Below are 20,890 nucleotides of genomic sequence, written 5' to 3'. Positions count from 1 at the left end.
GCCCATTGCTGCATGGTTTGTGCGCCTCTGGCATGTTCTGACAATGGAACTTCTCACAGCTCGGCTGCAGGCCCGAGACGCGCGCTTCAAAGCGGTGTGGCAACTCTTGGTGAAGTATTTATGCGCAGTAGAGCGTGCGCGTCACATGCCCCCCAAGCTCCGGGCGCTGCACTTGGTGGAGGATGCAGTGGTTCCCCCCGACCCAGATAGACTGTTGGCGTGAGGCTAAGGTGTGTGAGACCTCGAATACTATCGAAGGAACCAACCGCTCAGCTGGTTGACACAATGCCCTTCCCTCCCCCCCCCTCTGTTCCCTTCTCGGTGCTCTAAGACCCTTCTCTTTTACTAGACTCCTCCCTTTGCCTACACCTACTGTCCTCTCTACTCTGCTGTCTTCTCTCCTGTCATTCTATTGAAGTTTTGACCCTCATGGTCCTATAGGTTTTACCTTCTTGGTTTAATAGTTACAGATGGTCTTGAGACCAGGTCATCTTAGGCGGTGACTACATGGAGACAGTTGTCTGAACATAACGCGACCGGCCCTGCTGGGTTGTAGGTGAAACGATGTGTATAAATCTCTGAGCGAGCATTGTCAATGTTGCTTCACTTTCTTATGCCACAACGCGGCCCTGTTGGGTTGTAGGCTTAATGCTGTGTTCTAGTTACCTTATTGCTGCTCCCTGGTATAGGGGTGAAATAAAAAACGATTTGACAGCAAAAGGAGATTGATAATGCCATTAATTTTTGCTCAGAGTGAAAAGAGCTTACTTCATGTGAGAGAGCTCATCACTTTCGGAGCCATTTTATTTTGCTCCTTTTTTTAAGTGTCAGAGCAGTACGTAGAAAACCTTTCTATTTTAAAAGTTAATCTTTCATTCTGCAATGCTTTTTTTCACATGAATGGTATTATTATACATCCCCTAGTATTTCCCCCCCTTTTGAGCAGAAGTGTGCGATAACTCGGCCTTTTTCAGGTAAGAGAAACAGTTGTCCATCTACTCTTTAAGTGAAGGCTTCTTACAGTACTGCTCTTAATGGGATGGCAAGATGTCTTGTGAGGATGGTATAACGGTGCTTATACACTCTGCTTCTGGACTATAATATTGCAGCTTGACCACTGTATTAGTAGACAAAAGGTTTTCCGTTAAACTTGTTTTGTTGCCCACGGTCTTAAATTTCCTTACTGTCCTTGCCAGATTAGTTCTACCAGGGCTTAAATTATATGTAGGAGGAGTTCCTCACACACCACCCGCCCCAGGGAAAAGGTGCCTGGGAGGGTCCATTTTTCTAATTCTGTAGTCTGGTGTATTCCACACCTATTACCGTGGGTTTTGGACTGCCCCCTTTTCTTCTTTGCTCTTGTTCTCCTGCTCAGCAGTCTGTTATTGCATAGAGGCCTTCAATGGTGCTGACCATAAACATGATGCAGTTTTCGCTATTCTCTCCATTATTGGTGCGTGACATGCGTGAATCCTTAATTGCTTTGTATAGGAACGTGCCCCTTTTTGACATGGTCATCCCTACTTTTTATCTGGTATTTGATGCAATTTTGACTAAAGTGCACCGGGTCCCTGCTAGCCAGGTCCCCATTCCCTAAACCTGTAGTTGTTCCACAGTTGGCAAGACCTTTAGCACGCCTGTACGTCCCTAGTAAATGGTAACCCTGATACCTAGGGGCAGGGTCCAAAAGAGTGTCCCTGAGGGATACAGCATGGATTGTGTTACCCTAAGGGACCAACCACCAAACTCATGCAGACTGCCATTGCCGGCTTTGTGAAATGGTGCAGCAGACAAAGGTGAAAACCCGACATGGCACACACCTTGTGTGCCATGCCCAAAGACACTGCATGCAATATATGTAAATCACCCCTACATCAGGCCTTATAGCCCTATCAAAATGCGTTATATCACAGGCGAGGACATATCTGCTTAAGCAGATATGTCCTGTACTGTATAGTTTAATTGCTGGATAGTACAGTTGAACAGGAACGCCATCTTAAGTATGCATACTGGGCACTGGTCACTGAGTTCCCCAGCTACATGATGGCTTCACTGATACCTAGGATGTTTGATATCAAACACCTTGTTTTAATAAATCCATGCTGATGCCAGTAGTAGATTTATTAAGATAGACACCTGTTAGCGTGCTCGCTAACTGGTATCATGCAGCCGGCCTCCACAGACCTGTTTCTCACACCCTTCGGGTGAGAGTCAGCACTCTCTTAGGTCAGAAACAGTGCCTCCTCCGCCCCTTGCCGCCTTTAATTGCCCGGGCCCACAGCAACCGACAGCACTCTTCTGCTCCCAGGACCCCCACGAACAAAGCCCCCCCCCCCTTTGCTGGGAGCTCCCGGACTTGCCCCCAAGTCCCCCTCTGCAGCCTCAATCTAGGTGGTCCCCCTCTTTGCCTAAGGTGTACCTCACTAGGCTACCAACCCCCCCCCCCCCCCAGCACCTCTGCACCATTACACTCCAGCGCAGGTAAACTCAAACTGTTTGTGGCATTTTGGACCTTGGCCCCCTAGCACCTTAAGTACTAAAGGGGAACCCCTGAGAATTGTTTGTAAATACAGTATGCAGTACATGGCATTTCCTCCATAGGAAAGCATTACTGCATGAAAATGCACTTGAGTTAACATTTTACTTTCCTGTTAAAATTGCTGTTACGAAAAGGACTTACCCAATTACGAAGTTCTTGGTGTTGAAATAAATATAGAAATACTTGTTATTTTTCTCAATTGGTCTCAAGTTTCTTCTTGAGTGCTTCCCATTTATTGACTCTGTGTGTGTTCAACAAATGCATTAACACTACCCTCTGATAAGACGAAACTGCTCGAGGACGCTACCACAAAAGAGCACATTTGGGTGTATTAATTTAAACACTGTAAACCAACAAGGGCCGTCTGGACGTTCGATATAGAATACCTCGTTTTGGTATACTACTTAAAAAGCCAGCTTCCTATACTTTGGCTGGGACTAGGAATTTTATCTTGAGGGCAGGAGTTCTTAATAATGCTTCATTTAGCCCAGAAACCTAGAGAACCGTTCTCTTGCCAAAGAAAACATGGATAGTCAATTTAATTTTGATGACCTGCACCAGTATATGGATAGCTACTGCATTCAAAAGGCTCTTGCCCCAAGAAATATATGCATGATGATGAAGCTACTTGCCTGGATCCATTGAACTAGCCCCCACCTTGGGGAGAGAATAATAGGGAATAGTTTGAGAGAGCCTGTAAGAACCTTCTTTATTGTTTCAGTGAGTCTCCTAGTAGGACAATTTCCTTTGTGGCTTTGCTGAGGATGACAATTTCTTTTGGTTCAAATGGCGCCTTCTGCGGAAAAGGGTCCCATTCTATGTTAGAGGTCATTACAGACCAGGTTAACAGTTTTCTGGCTACAGGTGTTAGTGAGTCTCTGAAATTGAATAGGAAGTTTCTCAGTTGTATGTGTGTGTGCCCCACACTTAGCAATACTGAGAGCTTGGATTACCTGTGTTTTTGAGTATGCAACAAGAGCAATAAGCTGTTTAAGAATGACCTGATTTAAATTAAAAATGTTAATGCACAAAAGTATACAAATTCCACACACGTTTAAATGTACTTCAAATATTATTGCATTGTTGCTTTTAACATCCAAATAACCCTTACCTTTTCATAGCGGAGTTGATTTGCGAGGTGAAAGTTCTGGCATTTTAACTAGCTGGAGCTTTAACGTTCACAATTAGCTATCAAGCACAACATTTGCTTTCCTCCACAAGCCAGTCAATAGTTTACTTGTTTTATCCTCTGGGGAGCGGTTTGAGAGACTGGAAGAGTTCCTCCCTGTATAAAATGTGGTATTTTAATTATGAATGGAACAATAACTATTGACTGGTTAAGTCTTCTATCACAGCCTTTCTTCCGGTCTGAAACTTAGGTTAATTCGACACATACAATATATCCTCCATCCCTTCATTTATCATAACCAACTGCTCTCCTTTTTCCTTCTCCCCAAATATGGGAAATGTTGGAATCTATGAAAAGCAGAGCTGTTGTGTGGAAAGACAGAGTGCAAACTAGACGGTTGCAAGGACGTGTTCTGACATTTTGCCTTTTTGGATCATAGATCTAAACCTAAGCATATACTTGCGCTCTCCTACCAAGTACACTGTGCTCTACCAATATGAGCAATGCTGGCCACTCGTAAACCAAGTCACCTGGAGATCTTCCAAAACCTTTTACCTTGTTATCTGACTACTGTTACCCTTTGGTCATGCTGAACACATTCCATCCCCAAGTGTTACCCTGGCCTCTCTCAGCTGCTGTGACACTGGACTCTCTCAGCTGCTGTGGCCCTGACCTCTCATCCTTTCTTTCCCTTGCCCTCTTTCAGCCGCTGTTGCCCTCGCTGCTCTAAACCGCTGTTGCCCTAGCTGCTCTAAGCAGCTATTGCCCTGGCCCCTCTCTGCCGCTCTTGCCCTGGCCCCTCTCTGCCACTGTTGCCCCGGCCCTCTCAGCCGCTGTTGCCCCGGCCCCTCTCTTTTTTTTTTTTTTAAATAATTTTTATTGTAGACATACCTGTACAGGCTAATATACGGATAGCAGTAGCAACCTAAATGTCAGCAGATATACAGTACGTTTCATCAATCATTACACAGCCTTCCGGCCCACAACCCGGGGGTTGGGCGGCGGTAAAGTATCTGCACTTCCATGCCTGACGTTCCGTAGAGAGGAGTGGTTATTGTCCGGATTAAGTGTATGTCTACTTTTATTGTCCTAACAAACTACGCGCTGAACCCCAACTCCCCCCTTCCCCGCGCTAGCCCCTAAACACCCCCCCCCCTCTCACCCCTACCCGCACACCATCACCCGCCTAAGGCTACGTTAGTACTAACCCTGGGATGCTAGCCTCATGCTCCCCGTATTCCTGCTGTTCCTGGGGCCTCAACTCGCTCCCTCTGTGCCCTCCCCTCCGGGAGTTTCCTCCTGTGTGTCAGCCTCGCTATCCCTGAGCGCCTGCACCATTACTTCCCATGCTGTCGCGGTGTCAGCCGCTGTCTGGTTAGGGGACCTGCGCGCTAATTGGTATCTATGCGTGCTGTCAGCCGAGGCCCATTTCAGAAACTCCTGCCGCCACCTCCGTGGAGTAGGCCCTAGCCGCGCTTTCCAATTCCTGGTAATCTCTCTCTTCGCTATCATCAGCCCCATGTCGATAAACTTACTCGTGAGCTTATTTTTGGGAGTGTGGGGGAACCAGTGCAAAAGGCATTCGGCCGGTCCATACTCTAGCGATCGTTCCGTCACCTCATTCAGTACTTCCCCTACTTCTTGCCAAAAGTCCTGCAGGATCGGGCACGCCCATAGCATGTGTACTAACTCAGCTCCCTCTTCCGGGCACCGGGGACAGGCTGCTGTGTCATCGCCAAAATACCGCCGTATTCTACCTGGTGTCATATACGCCCTATGCAACACATAGTAGTGTATCAGCTGGAACCTGGCGTTCCTTGTGCTGTTACGAGCTCTGCGGACAAGTTGTGCCCAGGTCGTGTCCGGAATGTCCTTGTGCAGGTCCGCCTCCCATTTGGCTTTCAGGGATGTGAGAGGAGGGATATTCTCCCTAGCCATTCGGTTATACAGGCATGTAACTGCCTTAACCGTGCCCGCCGCCATCATGGTGTATTGGCACGCCGCTGCCGTCTCGGGCTCCCCAAGCCCCGTGCCCCAGTGGGCATGCATCGCCCGGGTCACCGCTGCGTGCAGCAGGAATCCTCCTCTCGGGATATCGAAGCGGTCTGTTAACTCCCGGAACGGGAGCAGTGTTCCACCCTCAAAGAGGTCCCCAACCACCTGAATTCCCGCTTCCTCCCACTCCTGCAGGCTCGACCAATCGCCGCCATGTGGTAGTGCCGTCAGCATGGCCAGTGGTATCTCCGGCGCGTAAGGGCGTTGGGAACCCGCTCTCTTCTGGGTCCGATTCCAGCATTGTCGGTACGTGCGCTGTTCAAGCGATAAGTCCCGACTGTCCAACCGCTGCTGGAGGGTTATGTACGCCAGGACGTGCCTGGGCGTTCCCCGCAAATTTTCATCCTCCGGGCCCCGGAATACCCTCGCTACCTCCTGCGTGAAGATCTGTAATTGGGCCGCTAGGTAATAGAGCTCGAAGTCCGGCACCGCCAGCCCCCCCTCATCCTTCGGGCGAGAGAGCGTGGCTAGCGCTACTCTGCATCGTCCCGCTCCCCAGATGAACGATGTGATCTGAGATTTGAGGAGCTTAAAAAAGGAACCAGGTATCCAGATTGGAAGCGTCCGGAAATAGTACAGTAGTCTCGGCAGGGCTACCATCTTTAGTAGGGAAATCCGGCCCGCTACTGATAGCGGTAATGTGGACCAGAAGGACATACAGCCCTTCAGTCCGCGCACGCACCGTCCCAGGTTGCCCTCGAGTAAGTCTTCCGGCTTATGGTAGATGTGAACCCCCAGGTATTTCATGCAGGTAGGGTTCCAGGTCGCCTCCGACTGGTGCTGCGGCTGGGCAGTGCCCTCCAGCAGCGGGAGCAAGCTTGTCTTGGGCCAATTGACCCGCAGGCCCGATATCTCTCCGAATCTCTCAAGTAGAGCTTCCGCCTTCCTCAGGTCCTCACCCCCGTCGCGGAGGAATAGCAGTAAATCGTCAGCATACAGTGAAATGAAATGATGCCCGTCACGGGTCCGCACTCCGTGGATGTGCCGCCCCGTTCGGGCCGCGGCCGCCAGCGGCTCAATGGCCAGCGCGAAAAGGAGCGGTGATAGGGAGCAGCCCTGGCGAGTGCCCCGCTCCACCTGGTAGCGAAGGGATACCGCCGGACCTACCCTCACTCTCGCAATCGCTTCCGCGTAAAGGACCTTAGTCCAGCGGATATAGCCAGCTCCCAGGCCGAAGCGCTCCATGACAGCGTAGAGGTAGTCCCACTCGAGGCTGTCAAAGGCCTTTTCAATATCAACCGACAGGACCAGCTCCGTCCCTGTCCTCTCGGTAAGCCCGTCCATGATGCGGATGAGCCGTCTGATATTAGCCGTGGTGTTGCGGTTCGGTATAAAACCGTTTTGGTCGTCATGCACCAACCCCGCCATGTGCGGTAGGAGTCTCGCCGCCAAAATGGAGCTCAGGATTTTATAATCTGCGGTGAGCATAGATAGCGGCCTATATGACGTGGGGTCAGTGCTCTCCCTGCCGGGCTTCAGCAGTGGGACCACCAACGCCTCCCTCATCGATTGCGGTAGTCGTCCCGTTGCCTTTGCCTCCTTGTAAACAGTCTGGAGACGGGGGGCCAATACGTCCAGGTTTTTGGCGTAAAACTCTATGGGGAGTCCGTCTAGCCCCGGCGATTTGTTCCTCGCCATCCGCCTCACCGCTAGTCGTATCTCGCCCGCGTCAATGTCCGTCCCCAAGTCCATCGCCTGCTCCGCCTCTATCTGACCTAGGGGCAGGTCAGCCAGGAAGGGACCCACCAGTTCTGCCCTGCCGCCCGGGTCACTCTTGTACAGGCCCTCATAGTATTGCTGGAACACGTTGACTATGCCTAGTTGAGTCTGTTGTACCATTCCCGTCGCATCCCGCAGCTGGAGTATGGGAGCGCATCTCCTGGAGGGATTCGATAGCCACGCCAGGAGGGTGCCCACCTTATCGCCTTCTACATGGGAGCGTAGCACGTACCGCTTGTGGTCAAAAGCTCGAAGCCTTTCCACCTCAACGGCTACCGCCTCCTTGGCCGAGCATAGAGAGTCCTGGAGTTCCGGCCTTCCAGGCCTCTTCCTCTCCGTCTCTCTCAGGTCCGCGTCCGCCTTCGCCAGATCGCCCAGCAGTACCTTCCGTACGCCCACATAGTCCCGAATGCAGATGCCCCTTACTACTACTTTAAAGGCATCCCACTCCATCGCCCTTGAAGTTGCCGTCCCTGCGTTCTCCGCGAAATACGAGGTCACGCCTTCCGCAAGGGCCTCCCCGAAGAGGGGGTCCTCCAGTGTCTCAGGTCTCAGTCTCCAGAGCGGAACCCTGGGCTTCCCCATAACCCACGCCAGCCGGATCAAGAGCGGGTTATGGTCTGAGATTGTCCTCGTCAGGTATTCTGAGCTGGTGACGCACGGTAGCACCTCCCGGGAGCAAAGTATGGCGTCCAGTCGGACATGCAGGTCATGGAGCCCTGAGAAAAACGAGTAATCCCGATCAGTCGGGTGTTGCCCTCTCCAGACGTCTACGAGTCCCCAGTTCTCCTGCCAGTCCCTCCTTCCCTTAGAGAGTCTGTGTACCGGGGAGTCACGAAGGGGGGGGTGAGATCTGTCCAGCAGGGGGTCGGCAATGGAGTTAAAGTCACCCCCCAGTAGGACCGGGCCCGCAAGGGGGTGGGCAAGCGTCCCCGACAGTGCAGCTAGGAAAGCTAATTGGTCCGTGTTCGGGGCGTAGATGCTAGCTAACACTATATCTCTACCTTCGAGCTTCCCCTCCACCACCACATATCTCCCTTCCTGGTCAATCCAGTGCCGTGAGAGTTGGAAAGGCGTGCCTGCCCTAATCCATATGAGCACCCCTCGCGCATAAGCCGAATAGTTGGTGTGATAAACCTGGCCCCGCCATCTCCTTTGTAGGGCCTCCCCCTCCCGTTGTGTGAGGTGCGTCTCCTGCAGCAGCGCGATGTGTACTCCCCTCCGTACTAAGTAGGCATGCACTTTGTGTCTGCGTTGCATAGTGTGTAGGCCCCGGACATTCCAGGTCATACAAGTCAAAACATTTGCATTAGCCATTATCCCAGTGATCCGGTCGAAACCCTCCTCCCAGGTCCAGCCCGCTGGCGGTGATGGTGCCCCCTGTGTAAAAAACAAAACTCCCCAACAGCCCTGTCAGTGGCGTACCCAGGGTCAACAGTGTCAAAAAAACAAACCAACAATCCCCAACTGTGGAGCCCCCCCCCTCCCCCAGAACAGGCCCCAATATCGAAATACCAGTTCCCATCCAAACTCCCGTACCTGATGACCCAGGTCTCAACTACACAGCCGCAGCTGTGGGTGCCTTAAGGGCCTACGGAGTGCGGCCTTGTTCAAAGGGAGGTCGCGCCGCCCATCTCCGTCCTCCCCCCCCCCAGTTCCTCATGGATCATCTGCCCCGAGTCCCGCCGTGTGCCCCGGCCCCCACTGTGTGCGAGGGCAGCAACCCCCTCTCCCGTACATCCCAATCATTACCCGATCAGCATCGACAGTAGTTCATATGTTGAGGACCTCATCCGCCGTCTGCGGTGTCACCAGCGGCCCCTCCATGCGATGTAGTCCCGACAAGTCCGATTCCGATCCAGAGGCCGAAACATGAGTGTCCGAGTCTGAGGCCCCTCTGGACCCGGAACCTTCCGCTCGGCCGAGCTTCCCCACCTCCAACAGCGCCGCCTTCCTTTCCGCCTCCGTTTGTGAGGCCGATGGGCCCAGCTGCCCCCGACCCCTTTTCCAGAGTCTTTTCGATTTCCGCAGCCGCTTGGGCGAGCGCTCCCGCTCCTTCTCCCGCTCCTCTCTCACTCCGGCTCCGTCAGTCCCGGCCTTGTACGTCTCCCACCAGTCCCAAGCGTCCGCCGATGTCGTGAAGAAAATCGCCTTGTCGTCCACTACCACTCGTAGTCTGGTTGGGAAAAGCAAGGAGTAGGGGATGCCCTCAGTCCGCAATTCCCTCTTGATCGTGAGGAAGGAGGCCCGCTGTTTCTGCGTTTCAAAGGTGAAATCCGGAAAGAGCGTGACTCTACTGTTTGCAATCTGGAAGGGGCCATCCTCACGGGCCCTACGCAGGAGCAGATCTCTGTCCTTGTGGTGTAGCAACTTGGCTATGATCGGTCTGGGTGGAAGTCCGGGTTTGGGTGGTCCTGAGGGGACTCTGTGGGCCCGCTCCAGAGTGAAGAATGGCGATAGTCCTTCTGGCGCCACCACCGTCTTCAGCCATTCCTCCATGTAGGCAATCATGTCTCCCGTCCCCTCCGTCTCCGGCACACCTACGACCCGAATGTTGCTGCGTCGGTTTCTATTTTCGGCGTCCTCCGCCCGTCTCTCTAGGGTGCTTATGCGGTCCAAGGCCTCCGTCAGCTTACTCTCCATCGCCTTGTGAGCCGGCGCCATGTCCCCGATCACCACCTCAGCCTCCTTAACTCTGTCTTTCAGTTTATCATGGTCAGCCCGGAGTAGGCCCAGCCCCGACGCCACCTGCGCTATGTCGTTGTGGAGTGCATCCCTGGTGGCCGATATGGCGTCCAGTATTCGGTCCTGCAGCCGCTGCAGGTCTGTCTGTTCCGCAGGGCCCCCTTCCCCTGCGTTTGGTGCTGCCGCCTCCTCCGCCTTGGTCTTCGGCTTTCCCATCGTGGTCGGCCCGCTGCTCTCGTTCACCCCGACTGCCCACTGGCTCCGGCGTCGTGGACCGCCCCTGTGCTCCTCGGGGCTTCGTCGGACGGCTACTGCGCCCCGGGATGGGCGTCCCAGTATGTGCGTTTGTCGCTGTGACCAGCCCCCGGGTGCTGTGGGGTAGCGTACACTTCGTCACCGAGGCGGTGTGGCAGGCCGGATGTCAGGGGCCCTTTTACCGCCCGTTTCAGCCTCCGTGGGAACTCCCAGCGTCTCCACAAGACGTGTGTGTCTCTGCCGCGGGGGGAGGGGGGGGCCCAGAATGCGCTGCAGCGCTCGCCGTCTCCCTCTGTTCCCCTTCTCCCCAGGAGGTCCTCGCTCACTTACTGGGCCGGCCGATGCCTGAATCCGGGTCGGTCCGCCGGATCACTGCTGTACGGGGCCACCAGGAGGCCACGCCCACTCCGTTCTCCACCGATGGCGCCGCACGCCGCGGCCGGTCGCCGAGGAACAATCCTCTCCGTGCGGGGCCCGACACCTCCAGCTATCGCGCCCTCACCCTGCACGCCGGCAGTGCGACTCTCGGCGATCCGCCGCTGTCTAGGGCTTCGCTGCGGCCGCCATCTTGCTCGGCGCCAGTCCCTCAGCCGCTCCAGAGGCCGCCGCGATCGGCGGTCGTTCCCAGGTCCGCGGAGTCGCCGGCTGCCCAAATCTCGCCCAGGCGGTCACCGCCGGGCCATCATCCGGCGCCGGGGCACACACGGGCTCTACGGCCCCTGTAACAGGATTCTTGCGGGGGAAGAGGCGCGGAGCTCCGGGCTCACGCCGCCATTCCCTTCGGCGCTCAAGCCACGCCCCTCTTGCCCCGGCCCCTCTCAGCCGCTGTTGCCCCGGCCCTTCTCAGCCGCTGTTGCCCCGACCCCTCTCAGCCGCTGTTGCCCCGACCCCTCTCAGCCGCTGTTGCCCCGACCCCTCTCAGCCGCTGTTGCCCCCACCCCTCTCAGCCGCTGTTGCCCCCACCCCTCTCAGCCGCTGTTGCCCCGACCCCTCTCAGCCGCTGTTGCCCCGGCCCCTCTCAGCCGCTGTTGCCCCGGCCCCTCTCAGCCGCTGTTGCCCCGGCCCCTCTCAGCCGCTGTTGCCCCGGCCCCTCTCAGCCGCTGTTGCCCCGGCCCCTCTCAGCCGCTGCTGCCCCGGCCCCTCTCAGCCGCCGCTGCCCCGGTCCCTCTCAGCCGCCGTTGCCCCGGCCCCTCTCAGCCGCCGTTGCCCCGGCCCCTCTCAGCCGCCGTTGCCCCGGCCCCTCTCAGCCGCCGTTGCCCCGGCCCCTCTCAGCCGCCGTTGCCCCGGCCCCTCTCAGCCGCCGTTGCCCCGGCTCCTCTCAGCCGCCGTTGCCCCCGCCCCCTCAGCCGCCGTTGCCCCCGCCCCCCTCAGCCGCCGTTGCCCCCGCCCCCCTCAGCCGCTGTTGCCCAGGCCCCCCTCAGCCGCTGTTGCCCCGGCCCCCCTCAGCCGCTGTTGCCCCGGCCCCCCTCAGCCGCTGTGGCCCCGGCCCCCCTCAGCCGCTGTTGCCCCGGCCCCCCCTCAGCCGCTGTTGCCCCGGCCCCCCTCAGCCGCTGTTGCCCCGGCCCCCCTCAGCCGCTGTTGCCCCGGCCCCCCTCAGCTGCTGTTGCCCCGGCCCCCCTCAGCCGCTGTTGCCCCGGCCCCCCTCAGCCGCTGTTGCCCCGGCCTCTCTCTGCCGCTGTTGCCCCGGCCTCTCTCTGCCGATGGTGCCCCGGCCTCTCTCTGCCGCTGGTGCCCCGGCCTCTCTCTGCCGCTGGTGCCCCGGCCTCTCTCTGCCGCTGGTGCCCCGGCCTCTCTCTGCCGCTGGTGCCCCGGCCTCTCTCTGCCGCTGGTGCCCCGGCCTCTCTCTGCCGCTGGTGCCCCGGCCTCTCTCTGCCGCTGTTGCCCCGGCCTCTCTCTGCCGCTGTTGCCCCGGCCTCTCTCTGCCGCTGTTGCCCCGGCCTCTCTCTGCCGCTGTTGCCCCGGCCTCTCTCTGCCGCTGTTGCCCCGGCCTCTCTCTGCCGCTGTTGCCCCGGCCTCTCTCTGCCGCTGTTGCCCCGGCCTCTCTCTGCCGCTGTTGCCCCGGCCTCTCTGCCGCTGGTGCCCGGACCTCTCTCAGCCGCTGGTGCCCCGGCCTCTCTCAGCTGCTGGTGCCCCAGCCTCGCTACAACACTGTTGCCATGGCACCTCTCCACGCTGTTGCCAAGATCTCTCTCAGCCGCTGTTGCCCCTCTCAGCCGCTGTTGCCCCGGCCCCTCTCAGCCGCCGTTGCCCCGGCCCCTCTCAGCCGCCGTTGCCCCGGCCCCCCTCAGCCGCTGTGGCCCCGGCCCCCCTCAGCCGCTGTGGCCCCGGCCCCCCTCAGCCGCTGTGGCCCCGGCCCCCCTCAGCCGCTGTGGCCCCGGCCCCCCTCAGCCGCTGTGGCCCCGGCCCCCCTCAGCCGCTGTGGCCCCGGCCCCCCTCAGCCGCTGTGGCCCCGGCCCCCCTCAGCCGCTGTGGCCCCGGGCCCCCTCAGCCGCTGTGGCCCCGGCCCCCCTCAGCCGCTGTGGCCCCGGCCCCCCTCAGCCGCTGTGGCCCCGGCCCCCCTCAGCCGCTGTGGCCCCGGCCCCCCTCAGCCGCTGTGGACCCGGCCCCCCTCAGCCGCTGTGGACCCGGCCCCCCTCAGCCGCTGTGGCCCCGGCACCCCTCAGCCGCTGTGGCCCCGGCCCCCCTCAGCCGCTGTTGCCCCGGCCTCTCTCTGCCGCTGTTGCCCCGGCCTCTCTCTGCCGATGGTGCCCGGGCCTCTGTCTGCCGCTGGTGCCCTGGCCTCTCTCTGCCGCTGGGGCCCGGGCCTCTCTCTCTGCCGCTGGTGCCCCGGCCTCTCTCAGCTGCTGGTGCCCCAGCCTCGCTACAACACTGTTGCCATGGCACCTCTCCACGCTGTTGCCCCTCTCAGCCGCTGTTGCCCCGGCCCCTCTCAGCCGCTGTTGCCCCGGCCCCTCTCAGCCGCCGTTGCCCCGGCCCCTCTCAGCCGCCGTTGCCCCGGCCCCTCTCAGCCGCCGTTGCCCCGGCCCCTCTCAGCCGCCGTTGCCCCGGCCCCTCTCAGCCGCCGTTGCCCCGGCCCCTCTCAGCCGCCGTTGCCCCGGCCCCCCTCAGCCGCTGTGGCCCCGGCCCCCCTCAGCCGCTGTGGCCCCGGCCCCCCTCAGCCGCTGTGGCCCCGGCCCCCCTCAGCCGCTGTGGCCCCGGCCCCCCTCAGCCGCTGTGGCCCCGGCCCCCCTCAGCCGCTGTGGCCCCGGCCCCCCTCAGCCGCTGTGGCCCCGGCCCCCCTCAGCCGCTGTGGCCCCGGCCCCCCTCAGCCGCTGTGGCCCCGGCCCCCCTTAGCTGCTGTGGCCCCGGCCTCTCTCTGCCGCTGTTGCCCCGGCCTCTCTCTGCCGATGGTGCCCGGGCCTCTGTCTGCCGCTGGTGCCCGGGCCTCTCTCTGCCGCTGGGGCCCGGGCCTCTCTCTGCCGCTGGGGCCCGGGCCTCTCTCTGCCGCTGGGGCCCGGGCCACTCTCTCTGCCGCTGGTGCCCCGGCCTCTCTCAGCTGCTGGTGCCCCAGCCTCGCTACAACACTGTTGCCATGGCACCTCTCCACGCTGTTGCCCCTCTCAGCCGCTGTTGCCCCGGCCCCTCTCAGCCGCCGTTGCCCCGGCCCCTCTCAGCCGCCGTTGCCCCGGCCCCTCTCAGCCGCCGTTGCCCCGGCCCCTCTCAGCCGCCGTTGCCCCGGCCCCTCTCAGCCGCCGTTGCCCCGGCCCCTGTCAGCCGCCGTTGCCCCGGCCCCCCTCAGCCGCTGTTGCCCCGGCTCCCCTCAGCCGCTGTTGCCCCGGCTCCCCTCAGCCGCTGTTGCCCCGGCCCCCCTCAGCCGCTGTTGCCCCGGCCCCCCTCAGCCGCTGTTGCCCCGGCCCCCCTCAGCCGCTGTTGCCCCGGCCCCCCTCAGCCGCTGTTGCCCCGGCCCCTCTCAGCCGCTGTTGCCCCGGCCCCTCTCAGCCGCTGTTGCCCCGGCCCCTCTCAGCCGCTGTTGCCCCGGCCCCTCTCAGCCGCTGCTTTATGGTAAATCTTATTGTCTGTCTTTTTGGTTTTGTGTTCCCCCTTTCAACCTTTACCTTCTTGTCCTGCGCTCTAATCCCACCACTCTGCATTTCTAGCATCTCTCCTCCTTCTTTGTTCTCTTTAGTTCTATAATCCACTCTGTCCTTCCCTCATGCCTTCCATTTCCCATACTTCATTTATCCCTCATGTATATTCTCCTACCTTCACTCCTTACTTCCTTTTTGTAATTTCTTCTTCTTATCATACTCGCTTCCCAACGAGCAGCAGCTCCAAACTCTTCCTTAGAATACCTACATTTAGACTAGTCTCTATGATTGAATGCCCATTGTATCACCCAGGCCCCAAGCTATGCAATGACGTTCCCCTTGATCTTGTACAACTCTGCTTTCAAAAGGGTTCTTAAACGTTTCCTGTTTTGTTGCTCTTTTTGTCTTTAGTTGTTGTTCGCATTTTGTCTGTTTTTCTTTGTAGGTTTTTATTACCATGAGAAAACAGGCTATTTATAAATCAACAATTGAATTCTATTTATCACTCAATCCCATCCTTTGCACACTGAATCTTCTACTTTTATTCACTTCTTAATGTTCACTTACTGCACCACTTGCTTTTTCTGCAATTGCTCCTTTCTACTGTACTGTTATTCATTAACACTCATGAACTCTGTCACCTCTTTTCCACAGTGCTCACCACCCCATCTTGCCTCTTTTGTCCACCACTTATTTCTTTATTTCTCTTCTTCTCAACTTACTTGCCTCATTACTTTCAGCCTAAAACAAGACGATTCCCCTTAACACTGTTGCAAGTGAATGGCCCTGTGGTTCTTTTAGATGTGGCATGGGTGTTTGTGTCTTAAGGTGTGTAATATTTGTTTTTGTGCTTCTTTCAGGACTTTCTATCGTTTTGAAGCAGTTTGGGACAGCTCACTGCATAATTCTCTTCTTCTCAACCGGGTGACACCGTATGGAGAGAAAATCTACATGACTCTGTCAGCATACCTCGAGGTAAGTTCATAATAATGTCAACATATTTTGTTGTGAGAGTAAGTGACTGTAGGCGTACCTTAATGCAAATACACAGGCCTTGAGGTACCCCCAATTGAGTAAACCCAGCACCCTTGAGCATGTTGCCATGCAGAATGCGAAATGTACCAGATCTGTAATTAATACAGCTTCAAGATTTGTTCTGTCCAGCAGTAACTGCTGTTTGGTAATCCACAACCTATGGTGTTTGGGAAAAGTTTGATGTTGCTCTGGGGCAGTTCCTACATTATTCCTGGAATGTTAGGAACATTTGTAATTTTTATAAACGGATATTCAGGCAGTGCCAGTGATAGGCTTCTGATATCATTGTGTAGAACAGGCTGTTCTCGATCAAAGGATTTTCTTGGATATTCTAAAAGAACAAACAATCTCCACCCAATGCTTTGGATCCTGGACCACATTTTAAATTGTAAAGATTTGTCAATTTTTTTTTAAAGAAACCATACTTAATATTTTCTAGCCTAATGTGTTTTTTGTGCGGGTAAATGTTAATGGACATTATATATCATCTTTGACAGTGGAAAAGGTGTTTTTTCTATTTCTCTCTGACAAAGAGAATCAGTGGGAAATATGATTCTGCTTCTTTATGGTTTTGAGCTAGGATCCCTGGACACTGTTCTCTTTTTCTGTATTTTTCACACCTGGATTGGTTTCTGAAGAGAATTTACTTGACATCTTTAGAGATCACCCATTGTTTGTTTTCATTTTTCAAGGTTGGTTACATGTTTCTTGCATGTCATTTCACCACTATGGTGGCTCTTTCTGTCAAATGGCCTTCATGTTTTTAAAACAAAATCCTAAAAATACAAGCCCATACTGTGTGTTATTTTTCTTCAGCACTCCTGTTCCAAAAGAGTTTGTATCCAGACACCATCTAATGTGAGTCTTCCTCTGTAACAACTAATGTGGTCCGAGTAAGCCCTTCAGCCTCCACCGAGAAATGCTTCAAATACTGGTATCGCCAATTCTTTCAGCCCTTCTTTCAGCTTATTTTAACTCCCTTTACTGATGGACCAGCATCACAGTTCTCCTGTTTGCTCTGCCCACTGGAGGTCAAGGGAGCTTACGCAATAACATGGACTAATAAACTGACACGTGTCTGGGACAGAATTCCCAACCATCACTTGAGTTGGTACATAATAGGCTCTCTGAATTAGATAATGCGACATACTTCAACGTGACCATTAGAGCAGCCAAAAAGTTCAGTATTAATACAATCATGCGGCTGAAGACAACAAAGACGATATTCATTTCATTTTAACCCCAGGAAAGACAATCAATGTGTTTGGCACTGGCATACCGCACCACAGAGACCTTTCTGACTCAAACTTGAGACAGAGCTGCAAAGAGGTGTCAAGAGAAGCAATTATGGGTCTATATACTGGACTCTCTCTTTGTAGGAGAATCTGCCACCAGACTTTCTTGCTGCCTCTGCAGTGCAAAAGATGTTTAATGCAATGAGGGTGACTTCAGATGCCCACTCCCAACAAATGGAGCCAAAAGATGAAAAACAGCTATAGTTGTCTATAAGTCTCTGAACTGACAGCTTTGCTACCATTTGAGACAGATAAGACCATGTGTCATGGGATTCCTTGGATCAATTTACAAACTTACTACCAAGGGATCTGGTTGATAATTTTCTGAAGATAACTGAAGTATCTCAAAGAGGGTTTCTAATTTGGCAGCTGTAGGGTTTGGCCCTCTTTGCAGGGTCACCCCAACCTTTTTGCCCTTTTCCCTCCGTTGTTTGCTTAATTCGGTTTTGTTGGTCTTAGGACTCTGTGCACTTTACACCTGCTGCTGTGTTTGTACTCACTCTCTTAAAACATGGTTAAGGTGGTTTAAACCTTATCGGCATATTTCATTTCCTTGTAAGTCCCTTTGTAGAGTGGTATACCATATACCCAGGGATTGTAAATTAAAAGCTACTAGTGGGCCTGCAGCACTTAATGTTCCACCCACTTCAGTAGCCCCTTAAAACATGTCCGAGGCCTGCCATTGTAGCCTGAATGGAGTTTTAAACTAGCATGTCGACTTGGCAAGGAAACCCCCTTGCCAAGCCTTAAGCTCCCCTTTTATTACATATAAGTTGTCCCTAAGTAGCCCATAGGGCAGGGTGCCTTGTAATTAAAAGGTTGGAAATGTACTTTTAAGTTTTACATGTCCTGGTAGTGAAAATCGCCTACATTTGTTTTTCACTACTGTGAGGCCCACCCCTCCCATTGGAGATTCCCTATTACATTTAATAAGCTGTAATTTCCAATTGGTAGCTGTGTCATATCGTATAGAGACTACTAGCCACAGATTCCTTACCTCAGAATTATCCTCATGTGTGAGACTCGATCCCAACATTTTTCGTGAGCAGTACCTCTGTGTTCTGGTAGGTGGCGTCGTTCAGATCCACGTGGCGCTGCCCGCACCGGATGTGACATGTGTGGTGCCCATATAGGTACCACTCAGGTAGTGGTAGTGATCCCCACAACGGTGGGGATCACACAGTGTTGTTTATAATACCCCTCACACACCAACCGGCCCCTTGGTGTCATGCTTCATCATTGGGGTCTTCGCACCCCTCTACGGGATGCGGCGTGCTACGACTCACGACTACGTAGGAGCACTTGAAGTGTACTATGTGTTGGTGTGTGTGAGGGAAGTAAGTGCGAGTGGTGAGGTGGTGAAATGTGATGGTTAAAAGATACCTGGCTCGTAGGGTGAAAACTAAAATGTATTAAGCCCTCGGCTGGTATCGTTAAAAGGGGTGCAGGGTGAGGTTGTTACTGTCTTTGTGTGTGTCCTTGTCCTTTTTCTTTTCAGGGTTCCAGACCTCATCCGGTCCAATGCTACCCTTTGTCTTGAACAGGTTATTTTTTCCCTGATCAAAAGCTACGTCCGATTGTGATGTTATGATTTATTTTGCTTTTGTCTCTTCACAGGTCTTGTTCTATGAACGCCAATTGGGCGCAACAGACTATTATATTGAAACACTATTAGGAACATTATACCTAATTCATATTTTAAGTTTTGTAGAATTCACTTTTACATCTACACCACATGTGAGTAAGGTGAGGAGAGTTGTGCATTTCCTTGTCCTGAAGAAGGAGTTTTTACACTCCGAAACATGTTGACGCACTTTCTGAGGTTGATGTACCTAAATACACAGTAACAACCTCACCCTGCACCCCTTTTAACGATACCAGCCGAGGAGTTATTAAATTTTATTTTTCACCCTACGAGCCAGGTATCTGTTAACCATCACATTTCACCACCTCACCACCACTGTTCCCTCTAAGCCGCGCGCCTGGGCAAGCGCGCACCTATGCCTCCCGTAGCGCGCATTTAAAAATGTAGAGCGCGCACAGACATCTGAGGACCTTCGGGCCGCCGCTTTTAAAATGCGTGCGGCGCGAAAACGGTCAGATTGTGTGCCTTTTGTGAAGGTAATCGTGTTAATTGCAGCCCCCATTATGCGCTGCAATTTACAGGATTACTTTAACAAAGGCACACTATATGACCTGCAGCTGTGCCATCAGTGAGGTGTTCAGCTTCAGCGCAACCATTACCTCTGCAGACAGTGGGCTCTTGCGTTTTTTTTCATCTACAGCTTTGCCTCCTGTAGACTTATCCAGATTCCTGAATTCTTTTTAGTTGTTCTAATGCTCTCGGCTTTGCCTAATACTCTTGGTGAGGGGGCACGGTGGGGGCAGGAGGAAGGCAGCTGGGGCACTTACCCCTAACAGGCCCCGTGCTGCTAATGTGACTGGGGGAAGCATATATTTGCAAAATACCAACGCACGTTGTTTTAAAAAGCAACTTGAAAGTGACTCCAGGTTTTGCTTTTTTGTATCAAACTTCGCTGTGTTCTAGCTTCTCGTGTAACACGGACTGCCTAAGTGGGTATTTTTGGGCAGGTGAGCTGTAGTATCTAGTCTCACTGTTAGCTGGTAGTTCGGATGATGAAGACTTGCTGGTGCAGGGAGTGTAGGCCTTTCAGCTTTCAAACTCTGACGTTACATTGCCGAGCAGGGGCTTTGCCAATACCAGCAAAATAAATGTCGTATCATTTTATGAGATTAGTAGAATGGCTGGCACAGCACCCGACAGCATCTCACATTATTTACACTCACTAACTGAGGTCTGTGCAATATAGACAGCCAGTTGATGGGACCTATTCATTATATTTCGTTAATACTTTGAAAATTAATACAAATTAGGAATCTGGAGAAAATTGTCCCTTTATTACACAACAATGGCTTGTGAAGTATGTTTTTTCAAGTCAACTAAGCCACGGGATGATGGGCTGGAGGTTGGGTTAATTCTCATTTAAGTGCTCAATCAACGCTTGAGATATAGCTAATGGAGGTACAGAAAATCTGTGAAAGCAGTTTGATAACTACACACATTTTATACTAGGCCTGCAGAGAAATGCTTATTTTCTATGCAACATTCATAAAAAGGATTCTATTAGATCGCAATAGGACCAAACATATGAGAAATGGGAGTGCATCACAGATATTATTTGCAGTAATATTAGTGAACTGCTGATGTGTTACAATATTGATAACACACATCACTATCCCTGAACATTAGATGTAAACACATTTAGAATTTTGACAATTGTGCCTGTATACTGTCAGTGACCTGGCCTAAGATGGCATGAAAGACTTGAATTGCAATCATAAATTCAAGCCTGTTCTGAACAGGGTCCCCCAAAATACAATAAGTTTGTTCCAGGGCCCCCCAAATCCTTAAGATGTCCCTGGTAGACTTGCTGCATTTCTTTGGTTAATAGGGCTATGCCGCGGGGCCAGGGCCAGCTCTAGGGCAGTGTGACCGGTGGCACTGTACCAGCTGCTGACTTTGGGAGGTGTGGGGGGGTGAACGCCATGTTTGCAGGTACATTATTGTTTTAAAAGCACCTGCTGTGACATTACTCGCCTCCAGCAATTTTCATGCAATATTAAATATGTCAAGATGGCTCTCAGAGTTTAGTGCAAGTTTTAAGGTAGCGCCAAGGTTAATATACCTGCTGCAAAGAATGTACACCATGTAGATCTCAAAGTGCAGGCTGTACCAAGGCAGTACCTATAAAAAAGGCACCAATATGGGAACGCCAAAGCAAATTCCTCAGTCCATGCCCTGCAGGAACATGGGGGGTGCATGCACACAGGTGGGCATAACATGTGCCCCTCTGCATGTATCCCACGGTATGCGATCTTGTATAGGCTCCCAACATTTCCCTACCATACGAACAGAGCTCTAGTTGGATATCTTTAGTGAAATCTTATATTAGTACCACCATTAGAGTCCTGTGCTTTTCTAAAGCTGAAGTGTACTTGCCTGTGTAACTAATTCATGTAATGGTGTGTGTATGTAAATTGCAAACCTACCTTAAGACACATTACGTGGCGCTGTATGTGTGGAATGAAC

General features: G+C 54.0%; 1 protein-coding gene across 13 annotated transcripts in view; it reads left to right on the top strand.

Moving 5' to 3' along the window:
• The window catches only part of KIF1B (kinesin family member 1B), a 1,388,545-nt gene that overhangs the window by 1,025,555 nt on the left and 342,100 nt on the right, over positions 1 to 20,890 (top strand). For all 13 annotated transcript variants that reach the window (XM_086921360.1, XM_086921359.1, XM_086921355.1 and 10 more), the window contains one exon: positions 15,310 to 15,424. In XM_086921360.1, coding sequence (XP_086777486.1) covers positions 15,310 to 15,424 — 115 coding nt within the window. The remainder of the gene's footprint in view (positions 1 to 15,309; positions 15,425 to 20,890) is intronic.

Source organism: Lissotriton vulgaris, chromosome 5 (assembly GCF_964263255.1).
Source record: "Lissotriton vulgaris chromosome 5, aLisVul1.2, whole genome shotgun sequence".
NCBI lineage: Eukaryota > Metazoa > Chordata > Amphibia > Caudata > Salamandridae > Lissotriton > Lissotriton vulgaris.
The sequence above is the reverse complement of the archived record's forward strand: the minus strand, read 5'-3'. Positions and strand labels throughout refer to the sequence as shown.